The 20,796-nt window shown below is 36.8% G+C and overlaps 1 protein-coding gene across 1 annotated transcript; it reads right to left on the bottom strand.

The window, feature by feature from the left end:
- Positions 1-11,311: 11,311 nt before the first annotated feature.
- On the bottom strand, positions 11,312-14,796 carry LOC137943933 (gibberellin 20 oxidase 1-B-like). The gene is made up of 4 exons (XM_068789374.1): positions 14,767-14,796; positions 12,510-13,049; positions 12,102-12,423; positions 11,312-11,997 (listed from the first exon to the last, which is right to left on the bottom strand). The coding sequence occupies exons 2-4, from the start codon at positions 13,016-13,018 to the stop codon at positions 11,713-11,715; spliced, it is 1,116 nt and encodes a 371-aa protein (XP_068645475.1). The 5' UTR covers positions 13,019-13,049; positions 14,767-14,796; the 3' UTR covers positions 11,312-11,712.
- Between the last annotated feature and the right edge of the window lie 6,000 nt (positions 14,797-20,796).

The following is a 20,796-nucleotide window of genomic DNA, read 5'->3' as shown; positions in this document are numbered from 1 at the left end:
TCAGGCTGGCAAAAGTGTTGACAAAATTAGGTTTCAATCTGACCTAAAAGAGTCCCATGTGATAGATGTCAAAAGGAATTTTAGGTAGTTAAGGGGTACTTAGATTTTGGGTTATTCTATCTAAAGACTAATGATTTTCTCTTTTATGATATGTGTATTTGGATTTTGTATGAATTTTTTTGCCACAAGAACAATGGGTTGTTGACATTTGTACAAAATCTCTCCCTTAGGAAAGCTTTTAAAAAATCCGGACTGAACTAGGTTTAAAGGTTTGGGAGGGGGGATATAAAAGCCCAAATGGGAATTCAATTGTTGAAGGTGGAGGCAAAAATTAAAGGAATTACTGTTTGCCTAGCATTCGTACTTAAAAGAGTTACTATTTGAGAGTGAGAACTCTTGACAAGAAAGTGGATGCAATCCACAACTATCATGGGATTGCTGTGGAGGAGGAGATAGAATAGGGGCCTGATGACAAAGTAGACGATAGGGAGGAGGCTGTGACAGACAAGAGAGGGTCAAGCTCAAGAGCAAGAGGAGAGCATAGAAGAGATGGAGAAGGCATAGCAAGAGGATGTGGTTTGTGGTAGTCAAGGCCTAGACGAGCTTGAGATCATTAATCAAGCTTCTCAGATTCTTATGTCCCCCATAGGAAGGTACTGTACTGAGGATGCTCTGGTAGAGACTATGGGAGATCAGATTGGGCCATTCGATGCTCAAAAAGCAGTGAAGGTTGCTAAGATCCATCTGGCACGGTGATTCTTCATGTCTGCCACCTCGTGTTGATCACTCTCCTGCCCTCAAGAACTGTTTCACTTATTGAGATTGAGAAGACTCCAGACTTGGTTGGGGTACAAACACCTCAGTTACTGAGCACACTCCTGTCCTGTCTCCTGGTGATGGTGTCCGGCACCAGGTGGCTAAGATGTAGACTTCCTCGATCCCATTGAGGATCTTTTTGCTTCTTGTGATGGGAAGACCTATTTTTTATGTTTCTCCTCATTCTTGCTCGATAACCATGTGGTCTTTGTTTAGTTGATAACTGATGACATCTTGCTTTTCGTTTTGTTGATATGTTGACATGATGTAATACATGTATTTAAACATCTTAAGAATGAAATCAACAAACTTTTTGTCTCAAGATCCATGTGTGAGAGCATCTTCAGAATTACAATAGAAACCAATAGCTAACTAGAAACTCGTATCTAAAACCTCCCCCTTAAGCTCTATTTGTAGATTAATAAAATACAATATTACAAAAATACCCTTTACCCTATAAGAGTGAAGAAGAGACAAGAAAATTAAACTAATTATATCAATGCAATCATTATGAGATGACTTCTTATTTACCATCATTCCGCCTCTATTGGATGTGTGGGCCTTCTCCTTGGTCGTGTGGGCTTGAATCCATCTTCTAACACTCCCCCTCAAGCTGAGGGTGAGAAAACATCATAAATGCCTAGCTTGTTGTAATTGGTGGAGAGTATCTTGTGAGTGACTAACTTTGTAAGGATGTCTGTAACTTGTCCTTATGATGAGATATGTCTTATAGATAATATGCCGACTTAGAATTTTTCTCATATAAAAACTTGTAGTCCACCTCAATTACATCATATCTTCCAACACTGCCCCTTAAGTTGGAGATATCTTTGTTCTTTACCAAAAGACCAACTGGCATAATATAATAGTATGAAAAAAATCACTTCTAGCCGTATAAAAATGGTAGTCCACTAGTCAAAACGATAGTCTAAAACACACTCCACTCAATTTCAAAAGTGAAAAAGTAGCCCAATTGGAGGCCACAACAAAGAGACTACTCACTTTCTAAGGGTAACTCAAAAAACACATATTGGGTGAAAAAAGACTTGACTCAAACTGGCCTATACTTTTTAGGTAGTGGGTCTATAGGCATTGTTTTGAAGTATTTTTAACAAATAATAAGATGTGGTAATAATCTCCTCCATCACGGTGTCCCAACATCGGGCATCAATTCTCAAAGGGTAGAAGTAGGTGAAAAAAAGAAGTCGAAACCGACCTCAAGGATTTTGACCAAATATAGTGATAATAATCACTAAAGTGGATAGTGTCTGTCATCCACAAGACGACGATAAAAGACCTACGAGTACCAATAAAAAAGTCTCAAATGACTTAAAACACTCATATAAACAAAGGGACCAACCAATGCAATACTCCAAAAAGGTTTGGCAAAAGTGGTAAGTGAGAGTCAAATAAAGGCAGTAAAGAGAATCACAGGAAGATAAGATGCTAGGGCCACCATGTGCTTTATTCAAATCTCCATCATATGAGCCAATCTTGACAATAGTCAGCAACCAAGGAGTCCTTCTATAATAGTGTCTCTGTCAAAGAGACACAATAATAGTAGCGGATATGGGCCACTGTACAAATAACTTATACCAAGTAATGAGAGTCCTTAAGAGTAATAAGGACACATGAATTAATCTACAACAAGTCCATCCTTGAATAAGGAAGATGTGCACCAAATAATAATAAGCTAGAACAGAGTAATAAGCTACCAAAAATCCAATATAATAATCAAGCTAGAGCCAAGGGATCGAGTAAGATTGAGGCTAGCGATAGAGTCAAGCCGAGTTAGGTATTAGAGCAATATAGTCGAGTCACAGGAGGAATAACTATAGTACTCGGGACCCAAACTAGTATAACAAAGGCAAAGAGCTAGTGGACTGAGTCAGGCTAACTTGAGTTCGAGTTGACTCAGTCCGAGTCGAGTCTGAGTTGACCCGAGGTAACTTAATGAGTCAATCTAAGTTAGGCTGAATCAGACTCATATTAATAAGAGCTAAGCTTGCAAATAGAACAATAATAACTTAGAATAATGAGCTGAGTCAAGTTGGATGTGGTGATAGTCCTCAACCCGGCAGAGTGACCCAGTACCAGAAGAATAGCAACTCAATAGATTACATTCAAACCAATCACTGAGTCAAGAGAAGATTCCAGTCTGATAGAAGATGAGTAAGATGGATGAGTGCTGGTCTTCAGAACCAAGGATAACCGACGAGTCAGAAATAGCTGGACCTAATTAAGGAGTAGAAGTCTTCCTAGATTAACAACAATAAATCCGAGATTAACAATTCAAGTTAGGCTTGATCAACGAGCCAAAGATCAAACTCAAAAATAAGAGTAGTTAGCTAGTAGCTCAGGAGCAGTAAGGATCTTCCAAAAATATCACCGAGATCAATCAACAAGGATAGCTTATTGTCGAAGACTCAGAAGATATTCAAAATAACGCAACAGATGCAAAGATCGCAGCTCCAGCAAGATCAATTATACCAAGATGACAACAACGTAATGTCCAACGCATGACCTGCTGGATGAGGAAGAAACCACTTGTAATTGACAACTGTTTGACTGAAGATATCCAACAATGCAGTGAAGAAAAGTAATCCCGTCAATTCAGCAACTAGCTAAGATAGTTTCGGCTTGCTAGAGGAGAAAAACAACCCAAACGTGAGATAAGTCGAGAAATCGACAGCGTCGACAACAACTTTCATTGTTGACAGTAGATTAACAAAGCATGCCAACCATGAAATCTTCTAGCCGTAAAAATAATCAAGTATTCTATCAAGCATTGTAATCTCGCTGATAAGATATCGTTTGTTATGTTACGATGAACCATGCTGATTTTTCTGCCAAAAACATAACCAAAGATCCCTCCTAAGTGGCAATGTTTTACCTATAATAGACCCGTTTCAGAAGATAGGATAAGCAACCAACTAAAAAAAAAAAAAAATTCTAGAAATAAGTGAAATGCTAGCATGAGTCTAGGAAGGTAGTCGTCAAAACCAGACTCCAGAATCACTAGTAGAGGAAACAATCAGAAGAAACCAGCAATTGTGCTTCCGTTTTCGTTATTCTACCATCCTTGTACTTTGAACCTGGCATGACCGCAATGATATGCGTAGGAGATTGCAAAGGGAGCATTCCATTTGATTTCAGCATTAAGTGTCGAGAAGATGAGAGGGATGATACTAGAGGTTCTGTTTATCACGTCTTGATGAAACGCTAACGACATCAGTATACCATGGGAAGTAGCAGCAATATACTAGAGAACCAACGACCAGTTGAAGATAACAAAATCAACAAATTAAAATGAGAAGAACAAACCGCAAGTTAGTGAAGTATTTTTCTTTTCTTTAAATTTAACAAATTTAAACACAAAGCTTCTTAATTCAAGAAAATATTATAAAAACCAAGTTCAAAAGAATACACCCCATCCTAGGTGATTCGATCACAACAAATAGTAGCTCAATTGAATCTCAAATAGGTGATTTGAAAATGTAAGCATAGTAAGATTTAAAAACCCCCCAAACTTAGAGCTTGAAAAGGTGTGGAATTGCCCCTAATAAGAGTCTAATATGATAGACTTACTCTCCAAAGCTCTGAAGTTAATGCAATATGATTTCAAAATATGATCAGGCAAAGGTTCAATATGAACAAAGCTAAGTGTACACAACAGATTTTAAGTTAACAAGCACAAATACTTAGCTCTTTCAAAATACAACTGGTTTTTCACACTTTGAGAAATCCCCAATTGTTATTGAAGGCTAAGAGATCGTAGGAGTGCTTCTCACTGTAGCAATCAATTGTTTGATGTGCAATCAAATGGTACAAAAACTTGTTGTTTGACTGTAATTTCTCCCAATAAATGACACTTTGCCATTTTGTAGAAGTTGATCAAATCATTTGTAAAATCATTAAAAATTAATGTAAATTCAAAAATTAAGCGACTAGATACAATAGTAAATCAATTATAAATTATGGTGACTTATATGGGCGAATCGAATTTGAGAAGCACTTCTTGCTTTGTCTTCGAGCAAGTTGTTTAGTTGGATAAGGTCCAATATGACAATCTTTGTAACCAGCTCTTTCTAATTTCTTCAAAGTGTTGAGATGGCATGCTTAGTGGGCACTTATGCTACTTCTCTCTCTCATATAGTTCGAGTATGAGTAGTTGGGCGAATGACTCCAATCAAAACCTTTTCTCTCTCCTATCGTTTGGTTAGCTAACTTGTAGTCATATGGTCTTCAAGATTTCTTTGGACAATTTCTTAGATTTTGTGCATGCCCTGTTCAACCATGCATGGCCCGATTGTTGAAAATCTTTTTCTAAGACCTTTTTAACCAAATTACTTATTCAAAATTTTTAATTAGTTGTGAAGTATTTTTTTATCATTAAAATTAACTTATGGGGATCTTTAGGCCAACATCCATAATCTCCTTTTGATTGCACAACTCCTTTTAATAGTGCTTGATGACATCCCTATGCATGACCATATCATCTTTCATAGAAAGTTTCCTATAGTTTCTTTGGATTTCTTAGCCTCTATTTGGGCTTTCAATGAGACTATAAGTAGTACATTATAAGGTCAAAGTTATCAAAGCATTTGACTCTTCTCCTAGTCGGCATGCTTCTTCTTATGGATTGGCTGCTTCGTCATAACTATCTTCACCTCCTACAAATCTTAGGATCCAAGCAAAACTTTCACCCAAATGCTTCAACTGCCATAGTTGTCTTTGCTCAGTTGGGGAATTTGTCGTTGCAGTTTTTTATAAGGAATTAATAAATCTGTTCAGTTATTAAATAAGATCATATTGTATTTATCCCATGTTGTAATTATCTTCTCATATAAAGCTTATCGTTTCAGATTGTAAATAATATAAATACCACCCTTACCATTCCAATAATATCAAACCGTAAACGAGAATAGTCTAGTTCCAGAACATGTCTTGTAATGCCAATACCATTGTTTGCATATGGTCCTAGTACAGTGGTAGCCTCTAAGGTGAGAGGCACACACCCTTGCTCTGGTTAATGACAGATTGTTGATCATTTTTTGGTCAAAGGGGTGATGCATTGCCAATTTGTTAAATTTGGATCGAAGGCCCTATCTTAAAATGACTAGCCACTTAGGAAACCTTTTTTTCCAGCTAATAAATACAAGATCTTTATACTCACTAATATATTTGGAACTATCCTTTTAACACCCCCCTCACGTGTAGGCACGTGGATAATTTGGGTAGATGCCGTTCACATGGTGGCACGTGGATAATTTTGACTGGATGCCCACATATGAGAACCTTGCTCTGATACCATGTTAAATTTGGATCGAAAGCCCTATCCTAAAATGACTAGCCACTTAGGAAATTTTTTTCCAACTAATAAATACAAGATCTTTATAATGTGTGTTGGACTATCATTTTAACACAATTCTCTAAATTCTCCAATAAAAGGTTGTGAACCATGTATTTATTTTTGTTTCGTTAAAAATTAATTTTCCATTAAAGAAGACAAAAAGGGTTTTCAGTGTTGGAGGAATTGGAACTCTTAACAGTTACGCGCATGAACAAAAAGAGCAATAACTATCCCATCAAATGTAGTGCCCCACTTCTCGACATTGTGGTCACAGCACCCTAACCATCCATCAAAATCCAAAACACTTGTTCTCTCGTGTCAGATCAGCAAAGCTGTTTTTGACTCCATCCAAGCAACTTGGCCTATTGAAGAGAGAAATTCATTTTAAGCTTACATTGTTGGCCGACCCAATGGAGCTCTCCGCCTGACCCACCTAACAAGTTGGTGAATCTCTAACCAATCAGCTTCGCAAACTTTATGTGCTGTGATCTGTTTCCTCTTCTTCCTTGGTCGACCCCGGGGACAAAAAGTGTTGAGCACTCGTTGCTATCTTTATCACCATAGAAGAAGAAGATCGTTGGAGATCACTTTGCTGGCCATTATCGCTGAAAATCCAGACCCACATGGCTCACCATCTTCACCTCTAGCATCTTCTGTTTCATCTGCAATGATGATAACATGACCTGCAGATGATCCAAACTAGTTGGGTTGGATCAATCAAATATCATTGAAGTGTACCAGAGGGCTCAAGTGCTCCACTTTTCATGAACTGCCAAGTGTGACAAACCCCACCATCTCGAATTAGTTGGCTTCCAATTCTGGGTGTTTTGGAATGGGCAGAGACGAAATGCCATCTGTTCATTTGGCTTTTTTGGCTTTTAGAGCTCAACCCACGTTTCCACTCCATGAATTTTTGTCGGGCCAACACGGTGTAATTCTCAGTTTGTTAATGCTGTATTTTCCAAAATCAGATCAGATTTGTAATGATTGAGCATAGATACTGGCCTTCTTCCCTGTCCTCTTCCTCATTGACAAGATGCTAATCCTTTTTTTATTCGACTGTGAGCTGGTTTTTGCCTTTATAGGAGGCATCTCCCATCACAGGTTTTAAAGACCTGAAAACGTGCAAGCTAAAGCTTATTCAGAAACTAGATTTTCAGCTCCCCCGACCACTGTCTCTTTGCAGTACCTACAGTCATCCGGTACCTTTTTCTCTGCAGCCGCTACGATTCTAGTGTCCGTTTCCCAGACAGCTTCAATTGCGCCAATCCGTAACTACAGACTATTTTCTTCCGGCTTCACATCCCTTCAGAAGTGTTTCATCATACACCTTCCATGCATGTAGAAGAAAACATAAAAAGTAGGATCAGGGGGTGTTTGGTGTCACCAAACACTGGCTTATTTTCAGCACCCTGAACCATTCATGTGACAACCACCGTGAAACGACTGAGAAACATTTTTCAATTGCACCTCCATGAATCTGTAAGCAGTATAGCTCCCTCATCTTTCAACTTTCCAATAGACTTGTTCACTCTCATGTTTCATGGGCTGCATAAGAGAAACACCCAATTGAAACAAGGTTGAGACCAAAGTGGGCAGAAAATATGATCAACTGCTCTATAAACGCCATACACTTTTGCACACCAAAGTCAGACCATGTAAATGTGGAAACAGTGATAGATCCTGAAGTATCAAGATAGGATCTATATGTATCATATTCCGTTCCTGCAATCTTCAAGCTGACGACGAACTGGAAGCAATATCCTACGAATGAAGAAAAACTTTTGGAGTCAACGCCCAGGTTGAAGGTGTGGCACTGGTGGAGAGCAGCAATCGACTTTGTCACGGGATTGTTCAAACGTACCGAAGATTTGGGTGACGATTTTCCCTGTTTAATGGGTTCTCTGTTTACAATTTCATGCGGAATGAAAATAGAATAAAATACTATACCCACTCAAATAATTATATAATTGAAACTGTGAAAATTATAATTCTCTCTCTCTCTCTCTCTCTCTCTCTCTCTCTCTCTCTCTCTCTCTCTCTCTCTCTCTCTCTCTCTCTCTCTCTCTCTCTCTCTCTCTCTCCCACACACACACACACACACACACACACACACACACACACACACACACACACACACACACACACACACACACACACCATTTGGTCAGTCTTGGTGTCATAAGCCAGCCTTCAAAAATCTTCTTTCTATTTGATTGGAAGGGGATGTCTAGCTTGCTTTATGGTGCTATTAGACCTTTCTATGGGTGTGTTTTCAGGTATGAGTTGCTTGCTTCTCTTTTCTTAATGGGCCATTTAGTTAGTCCTTGACCAGATGAATGGATAGGCAATAAAAAATTACCTTTGAACCTTTTTGAATTGCAAGACATACTTAATACACATAATTAGTACCTTAAATATTTGTTATCATCAAAATTGTCTCCATGGGATCTTTAGATCAATTGTATGTTACTTTTTAGAGGAGAGTAGTTAACCTTGTTGGTCTTTAGATCCTCATTATAATAATTTGATAATAAATAACACTTAAATTACTAATGTTGTGCATTGAGAATGATTTGCAACTCGAAAATCCCCTTAAAAAATTACTCGTTCAACTGAACACAGCCGATTGGACAATTTATACAAGAAGGGAAGTAAGTAACCCATGCCATAAAGCACATCATTTGAATGGCTTAGAAACATTGTTTGACCAAACAAGAGAGCTCAACAAAACAAGAAGAGAAAGCTCCAACAAAGAGAGGCAAGAGAAAATAGAATGGAAAGAAGAAGAAAAAATAAGGCCAAGTAGAGCTGCTTGACCTAACATCTCTTGTCCTACAGGACAAAAGAAAAAACAAATACCCTACAAAAGGTTGAAAGAGAAAAAAAGAAGAAGAAAATAAGAGAAGTTGTTCAAAGAAAGTCATCCATCCAAGGCATAGTTGATCGAACAATCCATGCAAATAGAACATAAAGTAAGAAGGAATGCGAAAAAAGCACATCCACCCAAGTGTGATCAATCGGATGAAACAATGGAGAAATTAAGCACTCAAGAATGTCAAGCAACATATGCCAAGTAGACCGGATGATAAGAAACAAAAAAAAGTCCCTACTTGGAGCTATTCACCGACAATCAAGCTAATGAAGTCGAACACTCAGAAGAAAAGGAAGAGGTGTCCAACTAAGATTGTTTTGTTGACCTCAAATTGACTGAGTATTGCATTTCAAAAAAGTAGTGGAATGAAATTAAAGGCTTTTATCAGGTAAGATTGGTCTCCAAAATTTGTAAATGGCTTATCCATGTGATTAACATCTCATTATAAAAAAAATAAGTATTTTCTCATGAATATTCACCGAGATTTGTCAAGATTTCAAAAAGGACAAAATGTTTCAACAATTCAAAAGTCGAACATTTAGAACTTAATTGTTTGAGTCGATTTTCTCCCAAAACTTATCTCTCTCAACTCGTGAAGCAAAAATGACCACTCTTAAGCACTCTAATACTTTGAAATTGAATTTGGAGATTGGATTACAATTCAAAAAAGACAACAACCAAAGAGTTGTGTTTTTTGGGCTTGTATAAAATTTATTACAGAAGAGATACAAGTGATTTTCACCCAAAACCCTAAACCTTCTACCGTTGATTCATAGAATAGGATGGTGTAATTGGAGAGCAGAAAGGACAATCCCAGGCTATTTGTTGTGGAGATCAATGGCCGGAATCAGCCACCAACGAAATCTAGAGCTGTAGGAGAAACCAGAGGTTGCCGGTGGCATCAAGGATTACAAAAATAAAATAAGAGGGCGATCGATCCTCTTCCAAGTGATCTCAGCTGTTTTGGATAGAGTGATCTGACTGTAACCAACTGTACAACCAACCCTACAGATAGTGCCAACATAAAAATAATATATTTGGGTTTTAAAATTCAAAACCATATGATAAAAGCATATCTCCTTCGGAATGCTTCTCATGGGAGGTGAGAATAATGATCAAGCAAAAGCTACTGGACTGGTTTTCCTCACTCTTTAACTACAGTAATCTTCTACGTTGGATTCTTCAACTTTTAGCAATTTTATATGTTTAGACCAACAAGCCCAGGACAACGGAAAGCTAGTGCTCCCCTTTCACCACCTTAGAACTCGTCCATCAACTATGTCATCAAGATAAGACAGTGTTCGATGAAATGCCTCACTGGAGTACAGTCAGTTACAGGAAACTTGGACTGGTCTTAAATGGACTGGATTCCATTAAGGTAATGGTGGTCATTCTTCGTGTACTAAAGATGGATGAGACCCACTGAGCCACCACAACCAAGTTGGGAATGCCCAGAATCCTAACTGATCTTTTGTTCATCCAAGATGCTTTGATGGTAGTGACGTTAAAAGGTTGGTTTAGAACACTTAGTGTGGGAAGAGATAAGGTCAACGAGAACTATTACATCAGTCATCGTGCAATGCAAGAAAACAAAGAGAAACAGAAACAGAAACAGAAACATAAAGTGGGTGAAAATGAAGAACAACTTTCATACATGGCTTTTGGATCCAATGCCACAGATAGAAAAGCACTGATTGAATGATGATCTTTTTCTTCATTTCCGTGTTGGGCAGGACTGTAGAGGAGACAGAGGTGGACGCTTGTTAGTGACATTTTAGTCAGGGGAAAAACTATCATGCAGGAGGCCAGAAACAAACAAGCTAGTGGTGAGAGAGATGGAGAAAGGTGAGGTAAGAAGATGAGGAATAGTTTGTTTAATGGAGAGGGCATTTCCCAGTACAAAATTGTCACCAATAGAGGACTGTGTGGCGTCTGGTAGTGACCTCGAGTACCAAAAAGAAACTAAAACAAAGGTTTCCATGTGAAGGAAAGTATTTGAGCGCAGTCCTTGTCCTTAGTATTGGCGGCTGTGCGATCTCCACATGAGATTGTGTCATCTCTCTCTGGCCTGTGGCTTCTGCAATTTTTTTTTCTTTTCTTCTCAAATGAAGAATGTCGCAACATCAGACGACACAGATTAAGACAAAATGCACCTTCTCTCTTTACTTATCTCTCTGTATAAGCGAATTTACAGCAAAACGAAAGCAGGGAAGAGAAATCTACAGAAGAATTTGCAGAAGCTTTTCCCTCACTATTATTGTCCCATTATCAAGAGCCCTATCGGACAAAATTCTGGGTAAGCGACAAGGCTGTATGCGCATGTAGAGGGACCCATTGCAACCATGAAATCCTGACTCGAAAGATTTTGATGATGCGGTACACGTGTGTACCATCTTCGTTTCTATAGAAACTCTCTTTTGTTTCTTCAATCATTTAATTGGAACCACTGGTTTTTGGACCTTCATGTCGAGTTTTGAGCTCCATTGCTACTGGGTAGTAAAAAAAAAAAAAAACGAAAAATGAAAAACAAAAAATACCTCTTATTCATTATTCTTTACCCTTTAACTTCTTTTTTCTATTCTTCTTTTTCTTCCTCGAAAACTAGAGTCTAAAGGTGCTGATTGATTGTTTTCTTCCATTTTTTTTTTCCGCCAATTTGAGGCGTTCTCTACGGAGGAACAGCGATTTGGGAATTCATAGGCAGAGAAAGCCTGTTGGAGAAGGCGTCGAGGGTGTTCACGTCCGTTCTGTAATGCTTCTGGGTGAAATCTAAGAGAGTAGACCATGTGAAATCCGGGTATTTTCTCGGGTAATCTTCGTCGATGAGCTCCTTTGGCGGTCTCACCACCTTGTTCTTCTCTGGACTGAGAAAGAAAGCCAAAGAGACTCTGGGCTCCTTGCTGTTCACCACCGCTCTGTGCAAGCAACTCTTGAATCTCCCATTCGATAACGCCTGCAACAAATCAATCCCACCGTATATGTCAGTACAGAACTCGATCGATAAAATCTCTTTCAACACGAATTTGCAATTACAACAGTCAGTTTTCTCTCAAGTACCATGAAAGTGTCGCCAATATTGATGACAAATGCGTTCGGTTGCGGAGGGATGGCTCGCCATTTTCCGTCTACGAACACCTGCAACCCGCCCACCAGTTCTTGGTGGAGGATTGTGAGAGAGGTGGGGTCGCAGTGTGGTCCGGTGCCCAGAGTGAGATCTGGTTTCTGGCATTGAGGGTAGTAATTGAGTCGCATTATGGAATCATTCCCCTCAAAGAAATCCCTGAAATGGTCACGACCCACTCCCAGACTGAGGCCTAGTAGCTCCATGATACTCAAAGAGAGGGTGTTCATGGCTTCACAGTACTCTTGGCATACTTCCCTGTAAACAGAAAGTTTTGCAGAAACGCATTATAAACGATACTCTAGTTTTATAAACCAGTAGATTAGAGTTTGATATCTTCTTACCCTGTTAGACGAAATTCATCGCCCAAGGTATTGACAAAGTAATCCTCCACCATATCGCTCGGAGAGTGGGGAGCGGTGGAGTAATGAAAAGTGAGTGTCTCCTTCCATGGCAGTTTGCAAGAGAACCTCCCCGTGAAGGCACTGGCATAACCGCAGCTCTCCCCATGCTTCCTCTGAGCTCTCTGCTTCTCCACCAGGGGAAGCGAGAAGAAGTCACCGGCCTGCTTGTGTATGTCTTTGATCAGCTCCCCTCTGACCCCGTGGTTAACAACATGGAAGAAACCATGCTTGCAGCAGGCTTCAGTCACGAGCCTCGTCGTCAACAAAGTGGCTTCTGGGTCTCCCGAGAGAAAGCCTTGGATGTCGATGACGGGGACAACAAGCTCTTCGTACTCCCCATACCCAGGCTTCTCCGCATCAGGCCAGATGAACTGTGCCGGTATGTTCGTCTCCCGGCGCAGGACGGAAGCGTCGAACACGACCGGCGTCGGCGGTGGTGGAGGCAACATACTGAATTGGCGTTTCTGATTTTCTCAAACACTTGTGAAAGCAAAATAATAAATGACAAAAAAAAAAGAAGATATAAATTAAAGATGCGGAGAACTGAACGGTGATTGATGTTGAGTAGAGAGAGACAGAGCGATACAAAGCAGAAACAGAAGAAAAGAGAGAGGGAAATGCGATTGGATGGAGAAAGTGAGAGGGGAGTAAAATAAGTCGGGAAGAGCGAGAAGGGAAAAGCCAAGGCCGTTTCTTGGGGGAAGTCGGGGATACACAGACAGGAATCTTTACTGATTCGTTGGTGTGGTCACTGGGGACTCCCCGTCCATTCCTTCCAGTCAGCTCAACTCTTCAGAATATTTATACTATCTAGACACGACACACCATATATATTGTATTACTGCTGTGAACTGTATCAGTGTTGGTCTCCATTGGCAGCCTCAAAATGGGTCCAACACTCTTGTCTTAGAATCATATCTTCTTCTTTATTACACTGACATTTGTCTACAAATCTAGAAGAAGATGGTGAGCCTGGTTTTCCACTCTCTCAATCCAACTCACCCAATCATCAATTCAATTCCAACTCTGGGGACTCTTTAAAAATTAAGAAGAACATACAAAGCATGTTATGAAGAAGAGCCAAAGCAGCAGAAAACTGGAGGGTGGGGGGTGGGCTCAGAAACAGGCTAGTTGCTGCAACTTCACTGGCAAAAAGCTTTTTTACAGCACAGTGGGTGCCGAGGAATCTAAGGGAAGGGTACAGATGGTACACATATACGAGCCTACTTTTGAAAATTCTTTCCGATAATTCTTGGTCCACTCCTTTTAATCTGCTACCTGCAGTGGCTCTGCTCAGCCTCACCCTGGATTTTGTTGGGTAAACAAGAGGAGTACAATTTCTAATGGAAGAGAAGATTGTCGGAAAGGAAAAGCTTTCAAAAGTGTTCGGACTATTATTGTTTGCCTGATCTAATTTAGGTTAAACAACAGAAACAGGGTGGAGTGTGGAATTTCTATTTAAATTGGAGAGGCAAAGCAACATCGAAAGTTGCACTTCCCATCATGCAAACCAAACAGGAGTTGTTGGGTTCTTTTCCACGTGTTGCGTTTGATGGTGGGATTATTGGCCTGGGCTGTGTTTGGAATACTGAAAGAGGAGAGAAAAGAAAAGGAACAGACGAGAAAGAGAAAGAGAAAATAAGCTACAAAAGATTAGGTGTTTTTTTCTTGTTTGGATGCCCTGAGAGGGAAAATGGAAAACAATTTCGAAGAACAAAAAATCAGATTTAAAAGACAAAATGTTAGCACAATTACTGTTAGAATTTTAATGGAACTCCTAATAGACACTATTACACGTAATACCCACCATTATCAAAAAAACTTTTCATCCAAAACCAATAATTTTCTGTAGATTTCATCAATTTGGAAAATCCACACAAGGTTGAAAAATAGTGAAAAATCCACATCAAGCAGTGCGCAGGAGATAAACTCTTGGATTTACGACTTGCAATCGACCTCAGTGGGATTAGAATTGACAAAAAAGAAGAAGATGAATAAAGTATAATGATATACTGAAGAAACTTCATCTACATAAAAATGCATACAAGGACTGCAACTTCAGTTTACGGAGAAAACGATACAGAAAAGATAAAAATAAATGGAGTTTACGGAGAAAAAGAAAGAATCACTGAAAGCAAAAGTGTTTTGTACTCAAAGAAGACGACAAGAAAGAGAAGAGAGATCAGTAGAGTCTTACCGACCGAAAGAACAAATCCTCAAGTGTCCTCCGCCTCTTTAGTGCAATGACAATTAGGCAAAGAAGGGGAGACTTAAATAAGTTTCAGAATTTCTCAGTGGCGAACCGTTTTAATTTTCCATTTGTTGTCATGAACGCTAAAAAGAAAAGTATTAAAGTCGTGCTCGTTTTGGGTTTTTTTTTTTTTCTGCATTCTGTTGCTGTCAATGGAGTTATTCTTAACGATTCTTAGCTGTATTGCGTTTTTTCAGCATGATTCGTAACGAAAGGAGTTCAAGAAGGATGCCAGTTCAGAAAGCGCCTCCGAAATTCTTAGGCTTTCTTCAATTGGCGAAATCATCCCTATACAGGCCTGGTTCAGATTTAATAGGTTTGGGTGTTATTTGTTTCGAATTTGAGTTTGCTTGTTATTCGAAATTTGAATTTGAATTCGAATTCCAACACCTTTCAAGTTCATTTTTTCATGAGTCACTAGATCTAGGATTAATTTGAGCTTATTCCTAAACCTTGTAATAGACAACTAAGGTAACTCCATAAATATTAAAAATAATTAAATTACTAATATTAAGACGAAGTTGGTCTCAAGTACGGGTGGTATCGAGTCGAGCCGAGCTTGAACCTGCCTATGTTCGAGGTGGGTTTGATTTATATATTTTGAACTCGAACTCAAACTCGAGTTGAGCCCAGCCTCGAGTCTAAAATTGTAATCGAGCTTGAACCCAATAATTTTAACCGGGTTCGAGTTTGAGCTCCAACCTACATTTAAAATTTTACATAAAATACATGTCAAATAAACTATATATAAAATTATGCATAAATTTTAAATAAAATTGGGCATAACCTATATATACGTCATATCTGCATAAAATTGTCTATACACTCTGCATAAAATTATTCATAAAACTGCATAATATTATGCATAAACTTTATTCAATAATCAAACACAAAAAATTAAATGACATATCAATATCAATTTAAAATTACCCAAATAAAAATTATAAATCCAATATAAATTTATAAACTCTAGTTCTTTCTTTTCGTGCTAGAAAGTAATATACTAAGTTCCCGCATGAGCAAAATCTCCACCTATGACAAAAACAAAAGAATAAAATTTATTATTCTCTGATAAAAAAATATTATTCCACTACTAGTTACTTCATATAGTGAAAAATATTAAAATTACTATGATGAGAAAAAGATAAAAAAATCAAGTAATTGGTAGCATTATCTCCATAGTCTTCTTCTCAGGCTGTAATCATCAAACAAAAATTTCATAAATAAAACTAAAAAAATTACTCAAAAATATTATAATAAATAATTATTCAAAAGTAGTTCACCTTTTGATTTTTCTTGACACCGTGAATAGCATAAACCTAATCACCACAACAAATAAAAGCTTGAACTATATTTGGTGCCAAGGAAGAACGATATGGGTCTATTACTTTACCACCAACATTTCTGCTACCATTTTAAATAATACCCGAAATTTAAAATTATTCCTTCCCACCATTCCAAAATATCAAATCATATTGCGATATTTCCTCACAAATATACACACCTTCAAAATAATTTTCCAACTCTGACTTTGGTTAATTCACTATTCCCACTTATTTCACATAAGTCATTAACCGAACTTGATGAAGAATGTAATCTACGACTTGTGGAAACACCCGTAGAGCTAATACTTGAAGCAATCCATTTATTACTAATCTCCACATTATATATAGATACATATTCATCATAAATCTCACATAAGGTCCGTCGAATTAAATTTATATTCATTGTAACTTCCTCCTCAGAATATATAACTCTTGAGAACACATTTCAATTAATCTTAATTTGACCTTTGGATCCAAAGTTGAAGCAGCAACCATCAACAAATTGCATTCACCCCAGTACTTCTCAAATTTTCCTTTCATTCTACCAAACATTGGCCTAATGAAAATATTTTCGTTTGAAGAATGAAAATTCAAAAATTATTTTGCCCTATATACCTCACTAAGGTAAAAATTAGAAGTAGGGTAGTTACTCCCAAAAATTATATTAGTGACTAAATTAAAAACTTCTTGAATCCCACACACTATTTCAACCTTTTTCCCATTTATGAAGACTTGGCAAATAATCATAAGTTAGTTCTCTATCTTGAAATCTAGGGAATGCATATTTGAATTTTAATGTAGAAGACAACATATCATAACTGGAGTTCCAACGAGTTGGACAATCAATTACCAACTTTTTTGCACCTAGTAGTAGTTGCTGCACAATTTCAAAAAAAGTGAGAAGTCTAGCCTCAGACAGATTTATGAATTTGACACTCTCAACCACATTCTCAATGATATCCTTAATTTGAACACGACCATTTTGGACTAATAAGTTCATAATATGAGCAGAACAACGCATATGAAATAACTTCCTACCACAAACTAATTTCCTATTTCTTGAAAAGTTATCTTTCAAAACTCTTAAACAAACATCATTATATGCAACATTATCAACTGAGATACTAAATAATTTATTTTTTATTTCCCAATCTTGCAAACACTTGTAAATAACATCTGCTACGTCAATACCACGACAAGGAGAAGGAACATACACAAAACTCAAGACTTATTTTTGTAGCTTCCAATTCCTATCAATAAAATGCCCAGTAATAATCATGTATTCGATCTTTTGATTTTGGGATTTCCAAAAATTTGTGGTAAGACTAATCTTGTTAATCTCTTTTAACAAAGTTTTCAATTTCTTTTTTTTCAGCCTCGTACACCTCAATACACTCCTTCTTAATAGTCTTACGGGATATTTTTTCATAATTCACATTTGCCATCTTCATTACAAAATTAAATCCCTCCTCTTCTACTATCATGAATGGATGTTCATGCATAAGAATCCAATGAGCAATGAGTACTCTCACTCTAACTTAATCATATTAGCCTCTAAAATCCATAAAAGGAAGGCCAAATGGACTATGTTTAACATTAGACTGTTGAGCACCTAGTCAATACTACTCAAAAGATCGGCCTGTTAGGAGCGAAAGACATAGGTACTTAACCCCAGGACCCTAACATCACACCCCGTCCGGCTTGAGCCAACGACCTCGGCGACTCACTAGTCGTAGCACTCGCACGTTGTCGACCCGGCTTGGAGATGACACCTCCAACGCCGCTACCGCTACACTCGGGATTCGAAGTCGGGACGTAGCGCCTACTCTGGTACCAAATGTTGAGTACCTAGCCAATACTACCCAAAAAACCGGCCTGTTAGGAGCGGAAGACATAGGTACATAACCCCAGGACCCTAACATAGACCTTACTGGTTGAAAGTTTATTGTTTTATGTTTTCGAATTATCACTTTTCTACTAAAACAACGTTTCAAATGTTGACTCTTATGTGGTCACTCCACTACTAATAATATTCAAATTAGTTTTACAATAAACACATTGAGCCTTTTTTGTACCATCTATAAGTAAGAATTCTTTGAATTTCAACCACACATGAGACCTTTTTTGTTTTTTTGAACTCTGGATAGAGTCACTTCCTTCCTCATTTAGGGTACCTTCCTCTAGGTTTACTTCTATTACATTAGCAGTTCTAAGGGGATACGACTCTGGTGGAGTTGAATCATTATCTAAGGCCACACTAGAATTAGTGTTAACAAGTGATGTCAATTGAGCATGACGTATTGACATTCTCACTTCTACAAAACAAAAAAAAAATGACAAATTAAAAACAAAAAAATAATAATCCAAACAACAAAGATAAATCCAAAAAAATAAAGATTAACAAATAAATGTAGATACATAGATGAGAGAGGAGATAAAAACGGTTTCTATTATGTAAGGGGTTCATAATGAGATTCATAGGATTATGGCATTTTTAAGAGGTTGGCCCGAGCTTGAGTAAGTAAAACCACATATGGGTAGTTGCAATATTGAATAACTTTCTATATTTTGGAGTTTCTAGCTCTACTTTATCTATCTCAACAATGAATATTTGTAGTAGAACACCCAAAATATTTGTTGTATTAGATAAATTTTGTTATCTTTTACTTCTCAAGTTTGATTAGAAGATAAAGAACACATGATCATCTATTTTTCAGTAGCTTCTGCTTATACCTACTCTTTGATCTAACCTATAATTTGTTATAACTACACTTTGGTTATGAACATGGACATGGTAGAACAAAATATTGATATAAACATAACCTTTTGATGAACCTAAACTTGTTGCTAATTTAAGCACATTTCATATTGATATTGTTGCTGCTAATTTAGACTGAAATATGTACCTTATGGCTTAATTTTGTATTCCTTTAGTGGAAGTCTCTACTGTTTGGGACTCGTAGAATCATTTGAGTACTCCTTTAGTGGAAGTCTCTATTGTTTTGTACTCCTACGACAACTTTGATATCGAAACTCATGTTTTCTTTTCTTGAAGCAAAAGATTTTCTGGCATTATGCTTCAAGTGTTTCTTGAACACTTATTCTTTTAAAACTAATTTCTCGTTTCTTTCTATAGAAGTCCTCTAAATCTCATTGATTTAGTGCACATCATTAGTAACTTAAGTGTTTATTATAATTAAAATTGTCTCAATTAGGATTTTGAGACTAACATGGTCAATCAAGGACCTACTAAGTTGCTATTACATTGAATAGGTACCCAAGATTGGTGTACCTATTTGATTGTGTTTGTATTGTTAGATTTTTCTAGTCATGTGTCCACTGTATAGGGCAGAATTGCAAGCAACCCTTGCAAGCATTAGTCAAGCCTTGTGTAAGTATGACTATCTCTGATCTCATTGATTGAGAAAAACTTGTGTAGCCAAGAATTAACTGTTATAGAATCTGTTGTGGATCTACGCTGCTATTGCTAAGTTGGTTTTTGTATCCCTTGAGCTTGAAGGCTAGTAACCCCTTTTGTTGTTGTATGAGTTATAAGTCCTCATGTAGGCAAGTTTTGTTATAAATCCTTGTGTCCCTAGGATTGTGCAGCCTACTGAGCTACTGCAAACCCATTTGTAGTCTAGGCTTGTGTATTCTACTAAGAAACTATAGAATCCATCTGTGCGTCTAGGTTGTGGGTTTAATTTGTTGCATTGTAAGTTAGTTATTATGGTCAATTGAGTGGCATAATCCCTATGCAAGTGACATTGTAATTGGTCAAGGTACACATCGTACACCACATGGGCTACATTTGAACCATTGAAATTAAATTTTTTTATTTTAGTGGTACAATTCAATATAAGATTTTTTCTCACTTGTTCCATAACATGTCAATCAATCCTTAGGATCATATATACTATTGATTCATTTTCTAGTCAAAGTCTTCTGTTTGTTCGGGAAGTTAGTGCATTTTTAAAGTGTAATGGAAAAAAAAAGTGAAAGTGAAAGTGAATTATTTTTTTATGTTGGTGTGTATAATGAAAAGTATAGTGTAAAGTACTTTCTTGTGTTAGTGTGCAATAATGAAAAAACAGTGGAAAGAGGAGAAAAAGTTTATTAATAAAATATTTTGATAGATTTAACCTTAATAAGATAATTTTATTTAACTTTTCTATCAATAAAAAAAAGATAAATAAGTAAAAAATAAAAAAATATAAAAATTAATTTAATTAAATATAAAAATAATATTTATTTTTATAATGTCCAAATACTTAATTAAATTTTTAATTTTACAATTATCTAAATTCTCACTCTTAAATTATTAATTAAACATAATAATAGAAGTCATGGATTTTTATATATATATATATATATATATATATATATAAATAAAGAGGGTATTTAATCATATAAAATACTTTGCTAGATTTAAATTTTATAAGATGATTTTATTTAAATTTTTTATTAATGAAATAAGATAGATTTTAGATTTTTTTAAATTAATATAAAAAATAAAATACCTAAACAAAAATATTTACTTTTACAAGGTCCAGATGTTTAATCAAATTGTTACTTTAACAACAAATAAATTCTCACTCTTAATTATTAATTAAATATAATATTAAAAATAATAATTTTATATAAATAAATA

The sequence above is a fragment of the Aristolochia californica genome, unplaced genomic scaffold (assembly GCF_029961685.1).
Source record: "Aristolochia californica isolate CCGP_79_NKW_82.1479 unplaced genomic scaffold, dmAriCali1.0.hap1 SCAF_11, whole genome shotgun sequence".
In the NCBI taxonomy this organism is placed as follows: domain Eukaryota; kingdom Viridiplantae; phylum Streptophyta; class Magnoliopsida; order Piperales; family Aristolochiaceae; genus Aristolochia; species Aristolochia californica.
Note: the sequence above shows the minus strand (reverse complement) of the source record. Positions and strands in the feature narration are given on the sequence as shown.